Source organism: Oryctolagus cuniculus, chromosome 3 (genome assembly GCF_964237555.1).
Source record: "Oryctolagus cuniculus chromosome 3, mOryCun1.1, whole genome shotgun sequence".
Taxonomy (NCBI): Eukaryota; Metazoa; Chordata; class Mammalia; order Lagomorpha; family Leporidae; genus Oryctolagus; species Oryctolagus cuniculus.
This window is the reverse complement of record NC_091434.1, coordinates 42,130,713-42,156,091: the sequence shown is the minus strand read 5'-3', so window position 1 is coordinate 42,156,091 and position 25,379 is coordinate 42,130,713. Positions and strand designations below refer to the sequence as shown.

Here is a 25,379-nt window from a genome sequence, read left to right as displayed (position 1 = left end):
TATTTAATATATTTATTCTAGGCTGGTGTTTTTGAGAAGCAATCAAACCAAACTTTTAGCAAGAACCTACAATGCACAAAGTGAATATCATTCAACACAATTAGTTTTATTCCTTTAGCTAAAATTGTTAAATAACATTCACCAAAATCCCTATTTTCAAGGTAGAATGTAAATTCTAAGAAATTAAGCACTTTTCTACATATTACAGTTGGTATTGTATATTACAATTGGTATTACAAATGGTATTGTACATAAGTAACTTAGATTGTAAGTATTTAACTTGAAGTAGGTTGCCTAAGCCTTCATTTTAAAAATAGGCTCCAAGTATCAGTGTCTTCTTTGTGAGTTTTTCCTGATATAATTCTAGTACCATTGTAAGTCCTTAGATTAGTTATAAATCATTTCTTATATCTAATTTTATATATTAGAAATATATTTTATATAAATCTTGACTATATCATTTCCATCTTCCATATTATTAAATATTCACTAATTCCATATTATTTAAATTTAAAGTTTTTCTTAGTATTTCTTTTCTTTTTTTTTTTTTTTTTACAGGCAGAGTAGATAGTGAGAGAGAGAGACAGAGAGAAAGGTCTTCCTTTACCATTGGTTCACCCTCCAATGGCCACCGTGGCTGGTGCACCGTGCTGATCCGAAGGCAGGAGCCAGATGCCTCTCCTGGTCTCCCATGGGGTGCAGGGCCCAAGCACTTGGGCCATCTTCCACTGCCTTCCCGGGCCACAGCAGAGAGCTGGCCTGGAAGAGGGGCAACCGGGACAGAATCCGGCACCCCGACCGGGACTAGAACCTGGTGTGCTGGCGCCGCAAGGCGGAGGATTAGCCTATTGAGCCGCGGCACCGGCCTTTTCTTAGTATTTCTAATAATTTATATTATCTTAAAGTATTTTGAGTTAAGGATTATTTATAGCCTAATAGTGGAAAAATGAATGCGATCATTATAACTAAGCTTATGAGACACAGATCAGGTATTGTTCACTGTTAATAAAATGTAAAATAGCTATAATTCCTATTTCAAATGAATTTTTTACAAAGATGGATAAATGTAGCTCTAAGTGAAATGGGTTTTGGGTGTGTGAGTCTGTGTCTGTCAGGTACATTTCTGATAGAATCACAAAGGAACAGCTTTCACGGTAGTGAGCTAAATAGCAGCCTGCTATTTGGGAAAAACCTAAAAAAGATGCTGTCCAATGCACAGTCACTGATTTTCATGATACAAATCAAATAAGATGTTCACAGCCAGCCAGTGCTAGTTTACGTGAACATTCCTGTGCTGTGCTTTGGAAAGCACTCTGTACTTTTTTGCTTTTGTGGCATATTTGTGGTAACTGCTAAAAGTGGAGAAAGATAAGGGATGCATAATGTGAATTAGCTCACTGTGTTATCTCTGTTCATATTGCAACATTTTCAGCCGGTTGTTACCCAGTTTAGTCCAAATTATAAATGTCTCTAAGGTATACTTTTGATGTAAACCTGGAGCTATACTTTTGTGTAAACCCATAAGTGCTGTGGGTGACGTATCCCGTGATCAGAAATGTGATTCTGTTTTCTTCCTCATAGAACGCGATAGTGTCCATTAAGGAGCTGTGTGGACTCCCTCCAATTGCCAGTCTGAAGCAGTGCCTGTTGACGCTGTCCTCTCGGCTCATCACCAGCGATAACACTCCCTCGGTTTGTCTTGTGATGAAAGAGAGCTTTCCTTACCTGGAGCCACTGGGTGCAATTCCAGAAGTACAGAAAAAGATGCTTGCTGCTTATGATCTGGTAGGAAGTTGGTGCTCCATGTTTCTCATCTGTGTGTACAGGAGATCACTAATGACAGGGGACCTTTTGTGGAGCTCCAATGCATAATAGAATGATGGCCTTTGAAACATGGATGGAAAGGTAGCAGGCACAGCCAGGTGCAATCAGCTTCCACTAAGTCCTAGAGAGACCTCTGAGGCAGTGCCTTGAATCCAGAGCTCCACAGATTACAAGTGGAAAATGCCTGCTTTAGCAAAGCTTGATTTTTGAGCACATCCTCAAAAGTATTTACACTTTCATCATCTGAATGGCTTTAGACTGCGATGTAACCATTTTAACTGTATGCCAATAGGAAGTCAGTTTCAGTGCTGCCTTATGGTAATTGAGACACAAGATAGCTCTGGAATCTAGATTCCAAAGATAATCCGGTTAACCATTTTTCCTGAATATATAGAATTTAAATGACTTATTCCTTTGAACAAAATAGTGAAAGATACCCTCCCCCTCACACACAGATCTTCCATTCTCTGGCTCACTCCCCAAATGAGTACAACAGAGGAATATGGGCCAGGCCAAAGCCAGGAGCTCTGTGGTCTTCTGTGTGGGTGGCAGGGACGCAAGTACTTGGGTCATCATTCACTGTTTTCCCAAGCACATTAGCAGGAAGCTGGATTAGAAAGGGACCAGCTGGAATTTAAGCTGGTACCTGTACATGGGATGCTGACATCACAAGCAGTGGCTTAACATCCTGAGCCATGCCACCATCCCCTATTTCTGTAAAAAAAATTATGGAGCAAATGACAGTCTGGGAAAAATTTGAAACCTGTATGCCAAAGTGTAAATACAAGTACAAGTATACTTATAATAGAACCCTATTGAATGCATAAAATATGTTCTCTTTATATTCATAATTTAAAAAAATAAAACTCTTAAAATCAGTAAGAGACAAAAGATGGTGAAAATAACTGATACCAATCAAGAATAAGTTTGGTTACATGCAACAACGAAAAAATACAACCTAATTGTGCTTAAACACTTGAAGTGTTACTTTTTCACATAAGAAATCTGGAGCTCAGCCCTCCAGATTTATATTTCTGCAAAGCTCTTAGGAACATCATGCTACATTGAGTTTTTTGTTTCACCTCTTAACCTCCTGGTCCAAAATGGCAGCTGACACTGAAAACATGTTCTTTTCTGCCATCAGAAATGATGGGGGAGAGGGGAGTGGGAAGGAGGACATATACTCTTCCTTTATTTTTGTTTTTAAAGATTTACTTATTTATTTGAAAGGCAGAGTTACAGAGAGGGAGAGGGAGAGGGAGAAAGAGAGGGAGAAAGAGATCATCTATCTGCTGGTTTACTCCCTAGATGGCCGCAGTAGCCGGAGCTGGGCTGATCCGAAGCCAGGAGCCTGGAACTTCTTCTGGGTCTCCCATGTGGGTGCAGGGGCCCAAGGACTTGAGCCATCCTCTACTGCTTTCCCAGGCCATAGCAGAGAGCTGGATTGGAAACTGAGCAACTGGGACTCGAACTGCTGCCCATGTGAGATGCCAGTGAGACAGGCATCAGTTTTACTCCCATGCCAAAGCGCAGGCCCCATATACTCTGCCTTTAAGAACATCTCTCTAACATGCCAGGGGAGTCCAATTCAATCCCATCAAGGTGGCATGTACCAATGCCATCTTACTTGTTAAAGTGATCAGTTTCAGTTCATAATTGATCAAAAAGATAGGATTAAGTGTCAAAGGGATCACATAAATAAGACCAGTGTCTGCAAATAATTGATAGAATTAAAAAGGATACAACAATCCAACATGGGAAGCAGGATACACACCAGACTCATAGAATGGCAAAAACCCTAAACAGTACTCTGGCCTCAGAATCAGCTCCTAAGGCATTCAGATCTGGCTAAAAAGCCCACGAGAGTATTTCAGGCATGGAAAGCTAAGATACTGTGGCAAAAAAATGACCTAAATGAAAGATCTCTGTGAGTGAGATCTCACGGAAAGAACGGGCCATCAAAGAAGTCAGTACCTTTCTCTGAAGGGAGGAGAGAACTTCCACTTTGACTATGGCCTTGTCTAAATAAGATTGGAGTTGGTGAACTCAACAGGCTTCCATAGCTTTGGCAGCTCATGACAAGAGTCTCGGTTGCTCACTGACTTCATAAATAAAAGTGTCAATTGTTAAATCAACAACAGGAGTCACTGTGCACCTGCCCCCCATGTAGGCCCTCTGTCCTTAATGTGTTGTACTATGAGAATTAATGGTAAAACTACTACTCCACCACTACTGTATACATTGTGTGTCTGTGTGGGTGCAGTCTGTTGAAATCTTTACTTAGTATATACTAAGTTGATCTTCTGTATATAAAGATAATTGAAAATGAATCATGATGAAGACTGGGATGGGAGAGGGAGCGGGAGATGGGTTGGTTGCAAGTGGGAGGGAGGTTCTAGAGGGAGAAGCTGCTATAATTCAAAAGTTGTACTTTGGAATTTTTTATTTATTTAATAAAAGTTGAAAAGAAAGAAAAGAACATTTCTCTGAAATAGTATAGATCACTTTTGCTTAGATTTCATCAGCCTGGAGTTGATGCATAGTCACACTGATTTGCAAAAGCAAATGTCATTTCATGGGGCTAAAATTTATCTCTTCTGTTACTAAGAGACAGGAGAATGGATAGTAGAGGATGAGAAGTAGTCTGCTATGTAAGTTATTAGGCCATGAACCTAATTATATATGTGTTCTCCTTCCCCTCAAAAAAAACCTAAAGAAAATTTAAAAATATATTTATTTATTTTTAACAAGTTCATCATTTAATAAGTCTGAATTTGTTTTATAGAAATATATTTAACTTTAAATAAGTTTTTAATTATAGAAAATTAATGAAGTGTACTAATATACACTCCTTTCTGTCAAACTGGCTTTTTTTCTTTTTCAACATAGTAAAACCAATCAAGAATTTGAAGAACTGGAAAGCATTCCATATACCACTAGTAGGAAAACAAAGTTTTTGGAGAAAAATTTGGCAATATAATTTAACTTGCTTACTAATTTTTTCCATATATTTTATTTTCTTGAAATTATTCTAAGCTAATAAACATTGTGCATAAGTTAATAATTAAGTGCATAAACATTTATATGTAATAATGTCAATGTAGAATGGTTAGTAGAGTAGAAGATCACAATCCATATTATGGACTCTGCAGAAGTTATTAAATCATCTTAGAATATTTAGTGTAACATAGGATTCCTCATAATATATTTGGAAAAAAATATGGTTACAAAAAGTGTGCACAGGACCGGCGCCGCAGCTCACTAGGCTAATCCTCCGCCTTGCGGCGCCAGCACACCGGGTTCTAATCCCGGTCTGGGCGCTGGATTCTGTCCCGGTTGCCCCTCTTCCAGGCCAGCTCTCTGCTATGGCCTGGGAGTGCAGTGGAGGATGGCCCAAGTACTTGGGCCCTGCACCCCATAGGAGACCAGGAGAAGTACCTGGCTTCTGCCATTGGATCAGCGCGGTGCGCCGGCCGTGGCGGCCATTGGAGGGTGAACCAACGGCAAAGGAAGACCTTTCTCTCTGTCTCTCTCTCTCTCACTGTCCACTCTGCCTGTCAAAAAAAAAAAAAAAAAAAGTGTGCACAATAGGCCAGTGCCGCGGCTCACTAGGCTAATCCTCCGCCTGCGGTGCCGGTACCCCAGGTTCTAGTCCCAGTTGGGGCCCCGGATTCTGTCCAGGTTGCTCCTCTTCCAGTCCAGCTCTCTGCTGTGGCCCGGGAGTGCAGTGGAGGATGGCCCAAGTGCTTGGGCCCTGCACCCCATGGGAGACCGGGAGGAAGCAGCTTGCTCCTAGCTTTGGATTGGTGCAGCGTGCTGGCCTTAGTGGCCATTTGGGGCGGTGAACCAAGGGAAGGAAGACCTTTCCCTTTTCTCTGTCTTTCTCTCTCTCACTGTCTAACTCTGCCTGTTAAATAAAAAAAGTGTACACAATAGGATTTAAATATTATATGTCTGTGCATCTAAAATACTGGCAGATTATTATTAATACTGGTTCTTTGTAATTAGGAAAACCAATTTTATTTTTTTTTTGCTTATGCTTTTCTATATTTGCCAAATTCTTTATAATGAGCCTATTTTTATAATTGATAAAAATAAATATTAAGAAAGGAATATTATTTGATAATTGAAAACAACTAGAAGAAAACATTTGAGATAAACAGCTTACAAAAGAAAAAAAGAAAAATCCACAGAGCCCATTCCATTCATGAATAGTTGTACCTGTCGTAAACTGTACTTCATGGTTGCTGGGGGGAAAGTTCAGTTATTACCTGTATCTCATTTTTCATGAAATCAGTTTTTTTTCATCATAAAGTGAGGATTGAAAACTATCTAGTGAATAGTATAATTGTCATAGAAGAGGTGTAATTAGAGTATTAGTTGCCATAGAGACAGGTAGCAGAAATTACTTACTCCTCCTCTTCCCTTGTAAGTTAAGAAAGAAAAATCATTCACTGAGGGGAACCAGGTCTCCTGGAGCTGGGCCTGTAATAAGCAGAAATGCACCTGGACTGTGGTTGGGCAATTTCCATTTCATATTCCCAAGTGTCTGATGATGTTTATTCAGTTTTGTCTGCTGAAGCCAAATTTAAATATCAATCTCTTCCTCATCTGTATTTTTAAAATGAAACTTGTGATTGCAGATAGAATGTGGTTTAACAAAATTTCAAATTAAGAGGCTAAAATAGAAAGCAGAAATGCTTTTTTTTCCCAATAAAAAAGTTTTAATTTAATTTATTTGAAAGGCAGAGTTGCAGAGAGGAGGATAGATAGGTATATGTACAGAGATCTTCCGTCTGTTGGTTCAATCCCCAAGTGTCCTTATTGGCCAGGGCTGGGCAGGTCCAAAGCCAGGAACCCAGAGCTTCTTCCCAGTTTCCTACATGGGTAGTAGGGTGCAAGTAGTTGGGCCATCTTCTGTTGCTTTCCCATGCCATTTAGCAAGGAACTGAGAACTGGACCAGAAGTGGAGCAGTCGGGACCTCAAAGTGTTGCTCATATGAGATGTCAGCATTGTAGGCAGTGGCTTAAATGGCTGTGTCACAACACCAGCCCCCAAAGCAGAAACACTTTTGATGAACTCTTCATTTACAGTTCTCTGTGGATATTGTTTTTCATTTTTGGTAAAGAATTGAGTATAAATATTCTTTTGTTAAAGATTTATTTATTTATTTGAAAGTCAGAGTTACACAGAGAGACAAGAGGCAGAGAGAGAGAGAGAGAGAAAGAGAAAGAGAGAGAGAAAGAGTCTTCCATCGGATGGTTTACTCTCCAGTTGGCTGCAACGGCCAGAGCTGTGTCATTCTGAAGCCAGGAGCCAGGAGCTTCTTCCAGGTCTCCCACGCAGATGCAGGGACCCAAGCACTTGGGCCATCTTCTGCTTTCCCAGGCTATAGCAGAGAACTGGGTTGGAAGTGGAGCAGCTGGGTCTCGAACTGGCACCCATTTGGGATGCTGGCGCTTCAGGCCAGAAAATTAACCCCTTGTGCCACAGTGCCAGCCTTGAGTGTAAATATTCTTAAACTAAATAGTAAACTCAATAGACTGCAGTGGCGATTGAAAACATGATTGACATCTCTGTTGGGTATTTCTTTCTGGAATCATCTGGGTAGGGACAGACTCATGTCATGATAATATTGGCCTTAAAAATAAACAGTATAATTTTTAGTTTCTAGGATTTGGATAGCATTGGTTGGCATCTTTAATGGTTTAGTATTTATTGATGTATTTCTATTTATTTCAAAGGGAATCTCCTATGATGTGCAGAGTGATCATTTTAAAGTATAGATTATATCATGTCACTTCTTGCTTAAAATCTTCTAGTGACTTCCCATCACAATAAAATCTATATTCCTTAATGTGGCTTTATGGGGCAGTCTGTCAGCTGACCCTGCCCATGTATCTCACCTGCTTTTCCTCAGTCTCACCTGCCCCTCCAGCCTCCCCTGTCTCTCTAGCCTCACTGCTCTCATCCTGATACTCTCTCTCTGGGATTACTCTCCTCCAGCCACACTGGTTTTCTTTGTTTCTTCAAACAGACCAAGTTTGTTACCATCTCAGGCCATTGCATGTGTCTGGAATAGTCTGCCCTTGCATTAATAGTTGCTTCTAATTGCTTTTTTCTTTTTTTCCTCTTTTTTTTTAACTTTTATTTAATGAATATAAATTTCCAAAGTACAGCTTATGGATTACAATGGCTTTTTCCCCCACTAACTTCCCTCCCACCCGCAACTCTCTCCTCTCCCACTCCCTCTCTGCTTCCATTCACATCAATATTCATTTTCAATTCTCTTTATATACAGAGGATCAATTTAGCATATATTAAAAAAGCTTTCAACAGTTTGCACCCTCACAGAAACACAAAGTGAAAAATACTGTTTGAGTACTAGTTATAGCATTAAATCACAATGTACGGCACATTAAGGACAGAGATCCTACATGAGGAGTAAGTGCACAGTGACTCCTGTTGTTGATTTAACAATTGACTAACAATTGACATTCTTGTTTATGGTGTCAGTAATCACCCTAGGCTCTTGTCATGAGTTTCCAAGGCTATGGAAGCCTTTTGAGTTCGCCAACTCTGATCTTATATAGACAAGGCCATAGTCAAAGTAGAAGTTGTCTCCTCCCTTCAGAGAAAGGTATCTCCTTCTTTGATGACCTGTTCTTTCCACTGGGATCTCACTTGCAGAGATCTTTCATTTAGGTGTTTGTTTGTTTTTTTGCCAGAGTGTCTTGGCTTTCCATGCCTAAAATATTCTCATGGGCTCTTCAGCCAGATCCGAATGCCTTAAGAGCTGACATCTGCCATTCTATGAGTCGGCTGTGTATCCCGCTTCCCATGATGGATCATTCTCTCCCGTTTTGATTCTATCAGTTAGTATTAGCAGACACTAGTCTTGTTTGTGTGATCCCTTTGACTCTTAGACCTATTAGTGTGATCAATTATGAACTGAAATTAATCACTTGGACTAGTGAGATGGCATTGGTACATGCCACCTTGATGGGATTGTATTGGAATCCCCTGGCACGTGTCTAACTCCACCATTTGGGGCAAGTCCGATTGAGTATGTCCCAAATTGTACATCTCCTCCCTCTCTTATTCCCACTCTTATATTTAACAGGGATAAATTTTCAGTTAAAATGTAAACACCTAAGAATAATTGTGTGTTAATTACAGAGTTCAACCAGTAGTACTGGAACAAAAAAAATACTAAAATGGATAAAGTATTACATTGTACATCAACAGTCAGGACAAGAGCTGATCAAGTCACTGTTTCTCATAGTGTCCATTTCACTTCAACAGGTTTCCTTGTAGGTGCTTGGTTAGTTGTCACCGATCAGGGATAACATATGATATTTGTCCCTTTGGGACTGGCTTAGTTCACTCAGCATGATGTTTTCCAGATTCCTCCATTTTGTTGCAAATGATTGGATTTCATTGGTTTTGACTGCTGTATAGTATTCGATAGAGTACATGTCCCATAATTTCTTTATCCAGTCTTCTGTTGATGGGCATTTAGGTTGATTCCAGGTCTTAGCTATTGTGAATTGAGCTGCAATAAACATCATGTGCAGGCAGCTTTTTTGTTTGCCAATTTCGTTTCCTTTGGGTAAATTCCAAGGAGTGGTATGGCTGAGTTGTATGGTAGGGTTATATTCAGGTTTCTGAGGAATCTCCAGACTGACTTCTTCTTAGCATTAATGCCATTTCCTCAGAGAAACCTTCCCTGCCACTGCCCCTAATCTAGTACATAGCCTTGCTACATTTCCATCATCCTGTTAAACAGTATTAAAATGTATTTTGCTTGACCCTTGTTTGATGTCTGTCTTTGTATTTTACCCTCAATTTGAGAGTATGAGGGTAAATGAAAAAGTTTGTGGGGAAAAAGGTTTATTAAAAGGTAAGTTTATTTTAGTGCCAACTTTTGAAATCCCTATACACAGGATCTTCAGCAAGTTCATGGAAGTACGTATTATGAAAAAAAACTATGTATGAATTTCATTTTTTTACTTGAAAATCAACTTACATTTTAACTCCATTTTACCATAAACAGTCCTACTTTTTTGGGCTGAGATATTGTCCATCTGCTTGCTACTGTTGTCTCTAGCACCTAAAAAGTGCTGGCACATCATATGCTATCAATTTATATTAATTGAATAAAACATATAAGTATCTATTATTGGGGAAAGTAGTATAGTTCCCATCCTATAATTGTGCACATTTGTGGTAAATTATTAAATTCCCTTTCTTTCACCTTTCTGACACAACTCTGACCAAATTATTCCTTGCCTTGCACATTCAGTTAGAAGTCGACAGTGTAATGCAAAATTATGGAGACAATGAAAGAATTAGTAGTTGTTAAGGGTTCAAGGCAGAGGGAGCGAGGGATGAGCAGATGGAGTACAAAAGATTTCAGGGCAATGAAGCAGCTTGTGGGATACTGTCATGGGCGTACACATCTGTATATGCCTGTAAAAACTATTGAATGCACGATGTGAGGAGCGAAATCTCAGGCAGCTATGGACTTTAGCTAATAATAACATTTGACATTGGCTCATCAATACTAATAAATGTACTGCATTAATTCAAAATGTAAACAGTAGGGGAAACTGGGGAGGGTGGGGTGAGAGAACCCTTTGTACTTTCTGCTTGATCTTTATGTGCCTTAAAAAAGCTTTTCATAAAATAAAATCTTTAAAAGCTCTCTGTAGGCTATTAATAAAATAGTCTAGTAATAAAAACATATTTGGGTGAATAAGTCTGGAGAAAATATCCAGCGTTTATTACTTGGTGGGGGTGGGGGTAGAAGAGGTTAGGGATTCCAAAATGAACAACTGTGTTCAACTTAGGCTCAAGTTGCTGAAATGTTTGGATTTCTCAAAAATGGTAATGAATTACATATATGACATCGGAGGGGAAAAATAGTCATTGCTGAAAAAAGAATATGTTTAGAATAAAAACCCACCTAAGCCAGCCTTGTGGTACTACAAGTTAAGCTACTGCTTACGCGGCCCTCATCCTGAGTCCTACATCAGTTCCAGTCCAACTTCCTGCTAATGCACCTAAGAAGGCAGTAGAACATGGCTTGGGCCCCTGCCACCCATGTGGGATACCAGGATGGAGTTCCTAGCTCTTGGCTTTAGCCTGGTCCAGACTCATTTGGTGTGTGAACCAATGAGTGGAAGATTCTCTCTCTCCCCGCCCCTGGCCTGAATCTGCTCTGCCATTAAAATAAATAAAATAAATCTTAAAATAAATCAGGCAATTGAATAGTCCACATTTACTGAAAGCCAATTTGAGCACACCAAATTTTCTACTTGTCAATGGGAAAAAAATGAAAATGTGCTAGAAGATACTCTGAGTTTATCTGCACAATAATTTTCCATTAAATTTAGCTTTCCCCCAATAACCTGAGATGTCCACTATTTATTAGCAAACATTTCCTCATTTATTATTTGTAAATATTTCTTCCTGAGGGTTTTAAAAATTCAATATTACAAATTATTTTGATATTAGTATAACAAATGTTGGCAACTATGATGATCTCTAGAAATCAATACTGTGTTGGGAGTAGAATGGGGCTATTTATATGGCATACTTTCAGAAGATGATGAGGGCACACTTTACACACATCATAACATGTCTAATATAAAACATGTTTTCTCGTTGCTCCTTGTGTACTTGAAACTTCAAAATTACAAACAATTCCTTAGGGTTAAGACTTTTATCCATTTAAAATATAAAAACATCTCTTTGAGTAACAACACATTGGATTATTAGTAATTCATTTACATCTTTGAATGAATTAATAGGCCTTTTCTATTATCAAGCTTTTTTTTTTTTTTGATAGGCAGAGTTAGACAGTGAGAGAGAGAGACAGAGAAAAGGGAAAGGTCTTCCTTCCCTTGGTTCACCCTGCAAATGGCCATCACGGCCAGTGCGCTGCACCAATCTGAAGCCAGGAGCCAGGTGCTTCCTCCTGGTCTCCTATGCAGGTGCAGGGCCCAAGCACTTGGGCCATCCTCCATTGCCTTCCTGGGCTACAGCAGAGAGTTGGACTGGGAGAGGAGCAACCAGGACAGAATCTGGCACCCCAACTGGGACTAGAACCTGGGGTGCCAGTGCCGCAGGTGGAGGATTAGCCAAGTGAGCCTCGGTGCTGGCTTATCAAGTTTTTAACTGGGAGAGGAGTGAGATCATGACAGAAGATTCCCCAAGTCTGGGTAAGGTGAGGGTGTGGCTACTCAAAGAATTACAACTTTGCTTGAGTGTAGCCCTGTCTACTATCACCACTGGCACTCTGGATAGAGATGCAGTTATATAATTGCCTATCTGATATTTAAAGCAACTGAAACGGTGGTGACCGCCCTCATCAAACACATGTCATGTCAGGAGGTTGGGAATGACAGCCTCTAAAATAGGACCAGAGGGAACTGGGAACATTATCAATCAATAACTCAGACAGGTAGAAAATGTCCTAAAACTTGAAGGTGGAATTTCTACCTCCTTCCCAGGCTAGACACAAAGACCAGAGCTATTGGCATTAGACTGATTGCCCAAGTGCCATTTTGGTGACTTTGTACTTGTTAGGAAAATTTTTCAGAAACTGTCCTTGGGACTTAGTTTGAGATAAGAAGAGCTCTTCTCCCTCCCTACCCCAGGTCTCTGAAAGAGCAAGCATCACTTTCCTGCTCTCGATTTTCATTCTCTAGGAAAATAACCACTGAAATAGAAAATCTATTCATAGAGTCACTGCCTTTTAAGAATGTTAATGTTATATAATTATGTTTTGCAAATAAAAGTAATGTGATGTATTTTTTTTTTCCATTTAGGATTAATTTTAGGGATGTGGAAAAATAGAAAAGTGGTTCCTGAAGGAGTTGCCTGGTGTTAGAGCCAGCAAATGGAGGTGTTTAATGTATAAACATTTACAAAGCTCCCTCTTCGTGCAAGCCACTATATTAAATGCGATGGTAGATAAGGCAGAGTCTATGTCCCAATAGTTTATATGACCCAGTTAGGCTCCATTCGGCCTTAGGAATTTATGGTTGGTGGTTTGCATGTATTCATCATCATTTAATATAGTTTATGAGTGGTGACACTGGAAAACAATTTGTAACATCAGTAGCACACTATCAAAATTCGTTTGTTTGGAGCTGGCATTGGAGCATAACGGGTTAAGCTGCCAACTGTTATGCTGGCATTCCATATGGGTGCCGTTTCCAGCCCTCAGCTGCTCCACTTCTGATCCAACTCCCTGCTAATTCAGCTGGGAAAGCAGTGGAGGATGACCCAAGTGTTTGGGCTCCTGCACTGTGTGGGAGACTCAGAATAAGCTTCTGGTTCCTGGCTTCAGCTTGGCTCAGCTCCAGCCATTGTGGCCATTTGGGGAGTGAACTAGCAGATGGAAGATCTCTCTCTGTATCTCTCCTTGTCTCTCTCTTTAACTCTGCCTTTCAAATAAATAAAATAAATCTTTAAAAAAATCATTTGTTTGGAAAGGCTTGATCTTTTTCATTCTTCAAAAATATTATTATGCATATAATGGTAGTATTATTTTGAAAATCCATCTTTAACCCCAGCCCTAACATTTTACTATAGTCATGTTTCTGTGTTTGATTAAAGGACAACACTTGAGTGTTTCAAGAACAAACAAGTTTTAAAAGGTCAACAACAACTCATCATTTTACTCATTCACTCTTTCCTGACAACTGCAAAAGGTCATGGATATGGTCCCAAATTCTTCCAAATTTTTTTCTACTAACTCCAATAAGGCCATTTTGTTTGCTTAATTTACTTATTACCTTCAGTGATTGGTGAGATCTATATTTTCTTTCCTCATAGTATTTTTCCTAAGTAACCTTGCATTGACAGGACCAAGGTTCTTACCCAGGCTCTGTTCTCTCACTTTAATTTTCAACAGACTGAAAACTCCACCATCTAGTCTCTACTTATCTCTAATTCTACAATTGCACCAATTGTTCCCAAATTCTGTTTTTATTTCCCAACATATTTATTGAGGTATAATGGACAAACTCATGATTACATATATGTAAAGTATATAATGTGATGTTTTAATTTACAAACAGATTGTAATATGCTTACCAGAGGCTTTACTCACTAGCAGTACCCCCTTTGCTAACCTCATTTCTCATTTCTTTCTCATGTACTTGAACTCTGTCTTTCAGTCAGGCTGATTTATTTGCCATCTCCATTTCATTGTCATCCTTTCTGTTCCCATTCCATATACCCTGGGATTCTTCCCCAGCCTTTTCTCTTCTCCATCCATCTAAGTCCAGCCTTTTGTCCTAACCTCTTGAAAAAAATCAACCTTATTAAGAAAACTTTTTTTACTTTATTCAGCACACATTCAGTACATACCATATTTAAAGAACTTTAGTAGATTCAGTGTAATACAAAGGTGAATAAATGGGGACAGGTGTCAGATGGGCAGTCATACTGTAAAGTATGATGGCTATGAATGTGAGAACAGATGGATTTTCCACTTATAAAATAATGCTTTCTCATTTGACCTATCATTTTCTGTATATCTTTAGGTTTTTAATCAGCCAACTGAAAAAAAAAAAACATGTTTTAAACACCTACTATATGCAAGGTACTGGGCAGGATGCTGGAGCAATGAAATGGGGTGAAGCAGGATGTCTATCCATGGAGAGTGGGTAATCCTGATGGCAAGCCACCTGCAAAGGGAGGGGCAGTTACACACAGTGTCTAGTGCACCAGATGGTGTTTTATGTCCTGAACTGGAGTCTAAGGACTTTGTGTTCTGTTGGACTTTTCCCAGTGACATGTGATATACTCCCCCACCCCTACTTCCACCAAGTACTCAAAAGGATTTTATTCCCAAGTAAGTTTGAAAGATAAATATTATGTAACATTTATATAATTTTCTTTACATAACTGAGTTTTTAGTTCTTTAATTTTCTCATCTAAGTTTTCATGCATAGTCAAGAAGTCTTTGCCTAACATTTAATCCTTTAAATGTTTTAAAATAATGTGAAAACATTTGAATGATTAGTGTTTGAATATGATTTGTTTGAAAAAGCTCATGGAAAATGTGTATTATGAAAAAACCATTGGTTGCAAAACTTTTTGTGTCAAATGAACATTTTAGTTCCACTTTCCCATGAATGTTTTGAAGTTCTCTCATATATCATTCAGAGGTGAAACAGTTACAAGGGTTTAAGACTGCAATAACATGCACGGCATTCTCCAAAGGTGGCATTTTTAACCTTAACCTACAAGTTAAAACATTACTATGTCAAGCACAACAGATTTTTTAACAATAAAAAAGAAACCAAAAACAGTCTAAAGAACATAAGTCAAGGGTTATTTAATCTTTTACTAAGTCAGTTGGGGTGCAATTTGGAGATCTGTTGATTGTGCTAGCATGAGTATAAATCCAGCAGAAGTCAATCACTGTCTAACTGTACTCTCAATGGAACCAGAACACTAGCAGGTATCACAATCCAAGCATAATGGGATGGATTAATGACATTCTGTTATTTCAATGTTACCACCAATATATATTCAGCCTCATAACAGGAAACAGTTCTTTGTGTAAGTATATACTTCCCCACTGTAGGTATGATTATTGAAACCAATTTAGATTGAGGCCATAAACAAGAGTGTCAATTTGTTAAGTCAACAACAGGAGTCACTGTGCACTTACTCCTCATGTAGGATCTCTGTCCTTAATGTGCTGTACATTGTGATTTAATGCTATAACTAGTACTCAAACAGTATTTTTCACTTTAGGTTTCTGTGTGGGAGCAAACTGTTGAAATCTTTACTTAATGTATGCTAAACTGATCTTCTGTATATAAAAAGAATCGAAAATGATGTGAATGGAAGGGGAGAGGGAGTGGGAAAGGGGAGGGTTGCGGGTGGGAGGGATGTTATGGGGGGGAAGCCATTGTAATCCATAGCTGTACTTTGGAAATTTATATTCATTAAATAAAAGTTTAACAAATGAGTTTTAATAAAAAAAAGAAACCAATTTAGATTGAAATTGGGTAAGTCAAAGAAACTCTCATTATGATATTTGTGTGGAACTTTATACTAGTTGATATTTCCAAAACTATGTTGGGGAGTGGTTAGTTATTCTATTACTTAAAACACCCATGTCTCACATTAGAATATCTGGGTTCAGTGCCTGGCTTCAGCTCCTAACTCCCACTTCTTGCCAGTGTAGAATTTGAGAGGCATCAGTGATGGCTCATAATTGGATTGTAGCCACCAACATGAGAGACCTGTATTATGTTCCTGGAATCTGGCTCCTGAACTGATCCAGAGCCAGCCATTGTGAGAATTTGGGCATGAACATGCACATGGGAATTTCTCTCTCTCTCTTTTCTCTCCTTCTCTCTCTCTCTCTCTCTCTCTGTCCATGTGCTCAATCAAAGTGGATTATTTAAAAACAAAGTGTTGTATAACTTGGTACATTGAAACTTCCTTCACTTGTGGGTACAAAATGTTTTCTGACATAAAAGGGGAATTGTCAGTATTTGGCTGGCTTCCTTATGGAATATTACACATGCATCCTCAAGGCGACTTTGCATTCCTGAATCCCCAAATTCTTATAACACTTTTAGTTAAAGACAGTAAGGTAGGTAAGCTGCCTTGAGAATTCTGGAGAAGGTCATGGAAGTTAGTTACTGTCGCTCCCCCTCTTCGTGGAGGAACGACACAGGACCCTGCGCTGTTCTTTCGTCTGCTCGGCCCTCCCCGGGTTTGCTGCTGGTTCTTCCCGGGTTGGCTACTATCCCTTCCACCTCCGTGGAAGGGCGGTTCCCCCTGGCCACTTTCCCCACTTCCGCAGGGGAGCGGCACACCGCCGGCCGGCTCTCTGGGGGCTGCACAGGCGTTCCCTCAGATGTTCCCCTTAGATGTTCCTGGTGCATGCCGTCTCTCTCCTCCTTTATAGTCCTCCTCCGCCAATCCCAACTCGGCTGCCCACATGCCGAGTACGCTGCTCTCCTCCAATCAGGAGCAAGTCCTACAGTTTATTAGTTGAACTGGAGGCAGCTGTGCGGAAGCTGTTTACTTCTCTCCCAGCGCCATATTGTGGGAGAGCAGATGCATAGAATAAGTCCTAATTCCAGTAACTCAGTCCAGTCCGGATTGCTCCCCACAGTTACCTGGCCATTTTGTGAATGAACCTAATTGTAATGAAAACTGGACAAAAACAACAATTTCTCAAGATTATTCAAAATATAGCTGATGCCTGTTTTGAAGATAGGACAAGTAGGAAAAATAAAAGGTAAAATGAGCCCTTTATGCAGACAGCAACTCACAAAAGTGAATCCTGTTCCTGTGACTATTATGAATGTGAGTATAGATGCCCTTTGGCCTAATCTGGGCGAGTTCTCTTTTTCTGCACCATTGTCAACCAGGCTTGGGAATGTGTCACAGCACGAAACCCAGGACAAGGACTCTTCGGGTACAACAAAGGTGGCATACTTGCAGGAAGATTGCAAGTATTCTTTGTTTCTGTTTCACTGTGAGTTAACAATTTTGATAGCATTGATTGCTTAAAAACAAATGATCAAATGATTATTTTATCTGTTTATTTTATCAATGATTGTTTTATGTTTCATTTAAATATTTTTTTATTGGACAGGCAGAGACAGACAGTGAGAGAGAGAGAAAGACAGAGAGAAAGGTCTTTCTTTTTCTGTTGGTTCACCCCCAAAATGGCCACTACGGCTGGCGCGCTGTGCTGATCCAAAACCAGGAGCTAGACGCTTCCTCCTGGTCTCCCATGCAGGTGCAGGGCTCAAGCACCTGGGCCATCCTCTGCTGCACTCCCGGGCCACAGCAGAGAGCTTGCCTGGAAGAGGAGCCACCGGGACAGAATCCAGCGCCCCAACTGGGACTAGAACCTGGGGTGCCGGCGCCACAGGTGGAGGATTAGCCAAGTGAGCCTCAGCACCGACCTCATTTAAATATTTAAGGAACTTGACCATTAGAGGAGAATATTTTCATTCTAGTTGGCTAATGTGTGTGTGTGTGTGTGCAATCTTACATATAGGCCAAGTTAATAAAATTTGGAGCTTTAAGAAATCTGCACAGATGAGGCACTGTACAACCAAAGAACTGAAATCTAATGTTTTGATTAGAAGGAAGGTAAGAGATGGATGGACTATTTCAGTTCTTTGGAGGACAGAACAGAATCAAGTCTGGAGTAGACTGGTTTTTGCTGACTCACATATTTTCAGGCAATAATAACCTTTTCAAAGCTCCTAACTATTCCCTGATAAAGCAGTAGAAACAATTGTACATTTCTTTCTGAGTTTCTTAGGAAAAATACTTACAGTGATTGATATGTGTTGAGAATTAGAGTTGGAGAGAGAAGTAATCATGACAAAAATTATTTTAATTATTTAATGAATGCTTCTTTGTTAAATATTTATCAAACAAGTTACTGGCCATAGGAATTCTGCATTTGAATATGATAGCAGTATCACAGAACTACTTCAAAGCTTAGGTCTGCTCCTCAAGACTGCCTGGGTACTAGTCTAAATATTGCATTAACTGTCTTTATGCAGTCATCTGTAAAGTGGAGTTACCTGTGATACCCTGTTCTTTTTTTTTAAGATTTTATTTATTTATTTGAGAGGTAGAGTTACAGACAGTGAGAGGGAGAGGCAGAGAGAAAGGTCTTCCATCCACTGGTTCACTCCCCAACTTGCCACAGTGGCCAGAGCTGTGCTGATCCGAAGCCAGGAGCCAGGAGCTTCTTCCCAGTCTCCCACGCCGGTGCAGGGGCCCAAGTACTTGGGCCATTCTCTACTGCTTTCCAGAGTATAGCAGAGATCTGGATTGCAAGAGGAGCAACTGGGACTAGAACCGGTGCCCATATAGGATGCCGGTACCATAGGTGGAGGATTAACCTACTGGTGCTGGCCCAATACACTGTTCTTAAAGTGACCTCTAAGTGGAAAGTTCTGTGGTTCTAGAGATTTAGATATAATTCAGTGGAAAGTTGGAATCCATGGAAATTTTTTGAGTCCTAATATAATGAAATCTCATCATTTCTGTAGCATAAAATATTTACTTGGACACTTCTATGATCCTGGGCACTTCTTTTTGAGAAGAACTGGAAGGACATTTTTTCCCCACACAGAGTAGACTATTTAGTCCATCTTTGTCTAAAATCATTATTGTTCCCTTCAGTAAAGTTTTCTTTTAAGTAAATGATTTTAATCTTAACTGGCAACTTTATGTATCCCTACTTTGGATACATCAAAATGTGTAAAGCAATGCCAATCCTTATCTGGGTAAATCCTCTATTCTTAGATATGAGTACAAAGGGGTGGTGAGGAAATAAGATCCATTATGAGATATTCGTGTGGCAAAACTAAAGTGAATAGAAGACTCTTTGTACTAACACAACAGGCAGTGGCAACTGGGAGCTCAGGCTGAGACATCAGATATGTAAATCAGGCCACTGCCAGATTCTATCAACTGAGTCAGCCCAGCATTACTGAGTCAGGGGACAGACTCCCAGCTGTGGATAAGCTGAGGACATCTAACCTACTCTGTGTGGCTTTTGCACTTCATATTTCATTTCCATCAGAATCAGCAGAGACCCAGAAAGGAGATGAAACTCAAATCACCCGTTTTTAATTCCTGACAACTTAAATAAATTGGGAAGAAAGTTTGAAATGGTTGTCTTGAATGTGATATGAAATTATTGGTGCATTTTACTCACTTATATAATTTGCTTTTTCTGCAATTACTAATATAATTGAAAGTTGATTGCAGAAAATAGAATATAATTATTTTTCTAAATGAAATGGAAACTATTATCATAAGGAAGATCAAATGCTCTTAAAAGAAAAATCATATGAGCAGTGATTTTAAATTACAGGAATATTAATGATGAAGTATTTTCAGATACAGTTGCAACTTTCATTTTTAAAGGATTTCAGGCTATCCTCTAAGAAGTTTCAAAGATAAATTCCTTTGTTTTATAGGTTAATTCGTATTTGACTATTTTTATTAAGTGATTTATTAACAGTGGGAAAAACAGAAAATACTTACACTAAGGGGTTAACAAATATTTACTTGGAAGCTTTTGATGAGGCCTTGAATTTTATAGGGTTTTTTGTTTTAGTCCTGATTTATTTTATCCCAAATAAATAAAAAAGTTTTAACATTTATTATTGATACAGAAATAAAATATTTTCTATAGATAAAATCTCTTAAAAATTTTATAGAAGATAGGCATTTGGCCATCCATTAAGATATGGGGTGGGACACCCATGTCCCACATCAGAGTGCCTGGGTTCAAGTTCCAGTTCCACTCCTGATTCCAATTCCCTGCTAATGTGCACATTGAGAGGCAGCAGATAATGACTCAAGTAGTTGGGTCCCTGCCACATGTGTGAGAGACCTTAATTGAATTCCTGGCCCAGTTCCAGACATTTAAGGAGTGAACCAGCAGAAGGGAGCTGTGTCTGTCTCTGTCTCTCTACCTCGCAAATAAATAAAGTTAAAAATTAAAAAAATAAACAATTTTAATGAAAAGCTTTTGGTTGTTTTTAAATTGGAAAGGGAATTAAGAACATGCAATAATCCACTCTGCCTGTCAAAAAAAAAAAAAAAAAAAGAAAGAAAACATGCAATATTACAGACAAATGGAGAAGTCTAGGGGGAGAAAAGAGTGGAGAGATCAAAAGACTAAAGAGAGATTTGAGTTCCAAAACACAATTAGAGGTTTGAGAAGTTGTAAGTAATAAATAAAATAATTTGTTGTGCATGTGTGATTATAGTAGAAGGAAATAGAAAGAAAAAATCAGAAAAGTAAAATAAGGGGGAAGGTAATTATATTAATGGACTATTGAGTCTCAAAATGCAAAGGAGTAAGAATGAATCCCTGCTCTACTGGAATTAATTTCCTAGGGAAGTGAGGATGTGGAACATAACATACGTAAACAATCAATTATAGTTTAAGATAGGAGATATGAGATTCTGTGAACAGACTAACGGATAGATTGTCCTGGGAATTTGGAGATGACAAGGGGAGGGAAAGGGAAATCAGGAAATGAGTGACTGAAATAAGCCTTATGGCCTGGTAGGATTTTGACAAGGAAAAATTTTTAATAAGGTTTCCCTCATAGAAAGGAGGAGCATGTAGAAAGTGGAAGAAGTAGGATGCTGAGGAAAGTGGGATTCTTCCTGGTAACTGGGGCCTGAAGAATTGGGAAACCACGGGCAAAGGCTGCTGAGGTAAATGGATGTGAACACAAAGAAACTTAAACTTAAAAATGTTCTATTTCATTTAATAACCAAGAGTGACAGTGACAAAGCTGAGAATTGATTGGCAGTGTGCTTTACATAGATAATTCTGAAGTGATATAGAGAGCAATGAGACAAAAAGTTCAGGATCTGCCAGACGGGAATTCAAGCCTGCATCTAAGTGCCTCTAGTAATCCCTGTTTTGTGTTCAGATTAAGTTTTTGCTTTTCTTTTATCTCCTAAATATGAGGAAGAACAGGCAGTATTTGTCTTTTTGTATCCATCTCTTTTCACTTAACATAATGTCCTCCAGTTCTATCCATCTTGCTGCAGCATCTCATTCTTTTTTATGCTTGAATAGCATTCTATTGTGTAGATATACCATGTTTTCTTTATTCATTCATCTGAGGATGGAAACCTTGAGTTTGTATTTTGGCTATTGTGAACAGTGCTGCAATAAATGTGGTGGAATAGGTTATCTTTTTGATAAAATGATTTCATGTCTTTTGGCTCTATACCCAGTAGTGGAATTGCTGGGTCATATTGTACTTCTGTTTCTAGTTTTTAAAGAGATCTCAATACTGCTTTCCATAGTGACTGTGTTAATTTACATTCTCACCAAGAGTGTGTAAGAGTCCCCTTTCTCCACATCCTTGCCAGAATTTGTTACTTTCTTTTTGATAATAGCTCTTGTAATAAGGGTGAGGTTTTGATTGCATTTCCTTGATATCTGGTGATATTGAGCCTTTCGATATATTTGTTGACCATTTATTTGTGTTTCTTCTGAGAACTGCCAATTCAGGTCCTTTGCCCATTTCCTAATTGGATTGGTTCATTTTCTTATTGTTGAGTTTTTTGAGTTTATGATACATTCTAGATATTAATACATTGTCAGATAAGTAACTTGCACATATTTTCTCCCTTTCTATCAGATGTCTCTTCACTCTATTGTTAGTTTCCTTTGCTATGATGTCTTCTATGATCCCATTTTTCTAGAATTGTTTTTGTAGTCTGCATTTTTGGAGTCATATTCAAAGAACCATTGCCTACATCAGTGTCTTCTTCTATATTTTCTTCTAGCAATTTTCTAGTTTCAGATCTTATATTTAGGTTTTTGATCCATCTTGAGTTGATTTTTGTATGTGGTAAAAGGCATGATTCTGATTTCATTATTCTACATATGTATATCCAGTTTTGCCAGCACTATTTATTGGAAAGATTAACCTTTCTGCAATGTATGTTCTTGGCACCTTTGCCAAAAATCAGTTGTTCAATGTATGTAGATTAATTTCTCAGTTCTATATTCTATTGATTTATCTGTCTGTTTTTATGCTGGTATCATGCTGCTTTAACTATTATAGCTTTGAAGTATGCTTTGAAATCAGGTATTATGATACTTCTAGCTTTATATATATAAAGCTATATATATGTATACATTATATATATATATATATATATAATGGATCAATCTGGCTATTCTGGATCTTCTGTGGTTTCTTATGAATTCTTTCTAATTCTGTAAAGAATGTCATTGGCATTTTTATAGTGATTTCATTGAATATATAGATGTAGTATGGATTTTTAAAAAAAAAAAAATAGAGTTACTTAGAACCACAGAGAAAGAGGGAGAGATGGGGAGAGAGAGATAGCCCATCTTATGGTTTACTCCCCAAATGGCTGCAACGCCTAAGGCTGGACCAGTCCAAATCCAGGAACCAGGAGCTTCATCCAGATCTCCCACGTGAGTGCAGAGTACCAAGTACTTGGGCCATCTTCTGCTACTTTCCCAGACACATTAGCAGGGAGCTGGATCAGAATTGGAGCCTCTGGAGCTCAAACAGGTGCCCATATGGGATACCAGCACTGCAGATGGTGGCTTAACCCACTGCGCCACAGTGCCAGCCCTAGTATGAACATTTTGAAACTATTTTTATGATCTATGAACAAGAAATATGTTTCCATTTTTTTCTTTTTTATTATTTCTTTAATCAGCGTTTATAAATTTTACTATGGAGATCATTCACTTCATTGACTAAATTTACTTCTAAACATTTAATTTCTTTTTATATCTATTGTGAAAGGAATTTTTTTCTTGATTTTTCTCTCAGTAAGACCATTATTGGTATATAAAAGTGCTATTATTTTTTGTATGTTGATTTTGTATTTTACAGTTTTACTTAATTGTTTCATCAGTTCTAGCAGCTTTTTGCTGGAGTGTTTAGGATTTTCTATGTACAAAATCTTACCTGCTTAAATGGATATCTTTATTACCTCTCTAATACAATGCCCTTTATTTATTAATCTTCTATAACTACTCTTGCTAGTACTTTCAATACTATACTGAGTAAGAGCGTGAAAGTAGACAGTAGAAAGTAGTCTTATTCCTTATCTGAAGGGAAATACTTCCAGCTTTTGCCCATTCAGTATGATATTGATTGTGGGTTTGTCATATAGAACCTTTATAATTTTCAGTTATATTCCCTATATAATTTGTTGGGAGGTTTTTTTTTTTTGTAATCATGAAAGGATGATGTATCTTGTCAGTTGCTTTCTCTGCATCCAGTGAGATGATCATATGCTTTTTGTTCTTTATTTTGTTTATGTGATTTATAATGTTTATTGTATCCCTGCTTGTAAATTCCACTTGATTGTGATCTATGATCTTCTTGATGTATGATTGGATTCACTTTGCTTACACTTTGTTGAGAATTTTTACATCTCTAATCAGCAAGAATATTAATACATGGTTTTCTTTTTTGTGTTGTGTCTTTGGTTTTTGTATCAGTGATTCAGGCAGAGTTTAGTATCTTTCAATATTTTGAAGTAGTTGAGAAGTATGAGAATTAGTTCCTCTTTACATGTTTTGTAGAATTCAGTTGCAAAGCCATCATGTCCTGAAACAACTGTGTTGTTTCTTTGTTGATTTTCTGTCTGGATGATCTGTTTTATTGATGCTAATGGGTTGTTGAAGTCCCCCACTATTATTGTATTGGAGCTTGTGTCTCCCTTTAGGTCTAATCATTTTTGTTTTATATATTTGGGTGATCTTGTGTTGGCTTCATAAATTTATGATAGGTATATCTTCCTGCTGAATTGATCCTCTTATCAATATATAATATTCTTTGTTTCTTTTTACAGCTTCTGATTAAAAGTATGTTTTATTTGATGTGAGTATAATTATTCCAACTCATTTTTGGTTGCCATTGGCATGATACATCTTTATTTCAGCCCTTCAATTTTGGTCTATGTGTGTCATTACCTGTGAAGAGAGTTTATTGTAGGCAGAATATAGTTGGGTATTTCTTTAAAAATCCATCTGGCCAACCTGTTTTTTGACTTGGAAATGTAAACCATTTAGAGTCAAATATAATATGTCAATAGATAAGAAATAACTTCTGTGATTTTATTGGTTGCTTACGGATTGTTTCATATATTATCTGTTTCTGCCTCTCTTTTTACTTACCTTTGTGTTTTGATAACTTTCTGTCATGATAAGGTTGGATTTTCTTATCTCTCTCTTTTGTGTATCTGCTCTGTTAGTGAATTTTATATTGATGTATGTCTTTCTGATGGTGGTTATGATCCTTTTACTTCTAGATTTCTGTAGGATTTGTTTTGGTGGTGACTAATTCTCTCAGAGTTTTCTTGTCTAGAAAGTACTTTATATTTCTCCTTCACTTTTTTTTTTTTTTAGATTTCTTAGGTTTTCTTCCTTTTTTTTTTTTTTTTTTTTTTTTTGACAGGCAGAGTGGACAGTGAGAGAGAGAGAGAGAAAGGTCTTCCTTTTCCGTTGGTTCACCCTCCAATGGCTGCCGTGGCCGGCGCACTGCGCTGATCCGATGGCAGGAGCCAGGTACTTATCCTGGTCTCCCATGGGGTGCAGGGCCCAAGCACTTGGGCCATCCTCCACTGCACTCCCTGGCCACAGCAGAGAGCTGGCCTGGAAGAGGGGCAACCGGGACAGAATCCAGCGCCCCGACCGGGACTAGAACCTGGTGTGCCGGTGCTGCAAGGCGGAGGATTAGCCTAGTGAGCCACGGTGCCGGCTCTCCTTCACTTCTAAAGGAAAGCTTCAGTGGATATAGTATTCTTGATGGGATGATTTTTTTTTTTCAGACCTTGAGTATATCTTCACATTTTCTTCTGGCCTGTAGTTAATCTACTGAGAAGACTGCTGTTAGTCTAATGGGTTTTCCTCTATATGTAACTTGGCCTTTTCCTCTTGCTGCCTTTATGGTTTTCTCCTTGTCCTTAACTTTTGACAATTTGACTGTCATCTGCCATG

General features: G+C 38.5%; 1 protein-coding gene across 3 annotated transcripts in view; it reads left to right on the top strand.

Moving 5' to 3' along the window:
- The window catches only part of PLCL1 (phospholipase C like 1 (inactive)), a 410,531-nt gene that overhangs the window by 324,086 nt on the left and 61,066 nt on the right, over nucleotides 1-25,379 (top strand). For 2 of the 3 annotated variants that reach the window (XM_002712372.5, XM_051849314.2), the window contains exon 3: nucleotides 1,582-1,785. In XM_002712372.5, the coding sequence (XP_002712418.1) occupies nucleotides 1,582-1,785 (204 nt within the window). Of the gene's footprint in view, nucleotides 1-1,581; nucleotides 1,786-3,132; nucleotides 15,163-25,379 lie in introns of those variants that run through there. The other variant, XM_070070434.1, reaches the window with a different exon arrangement.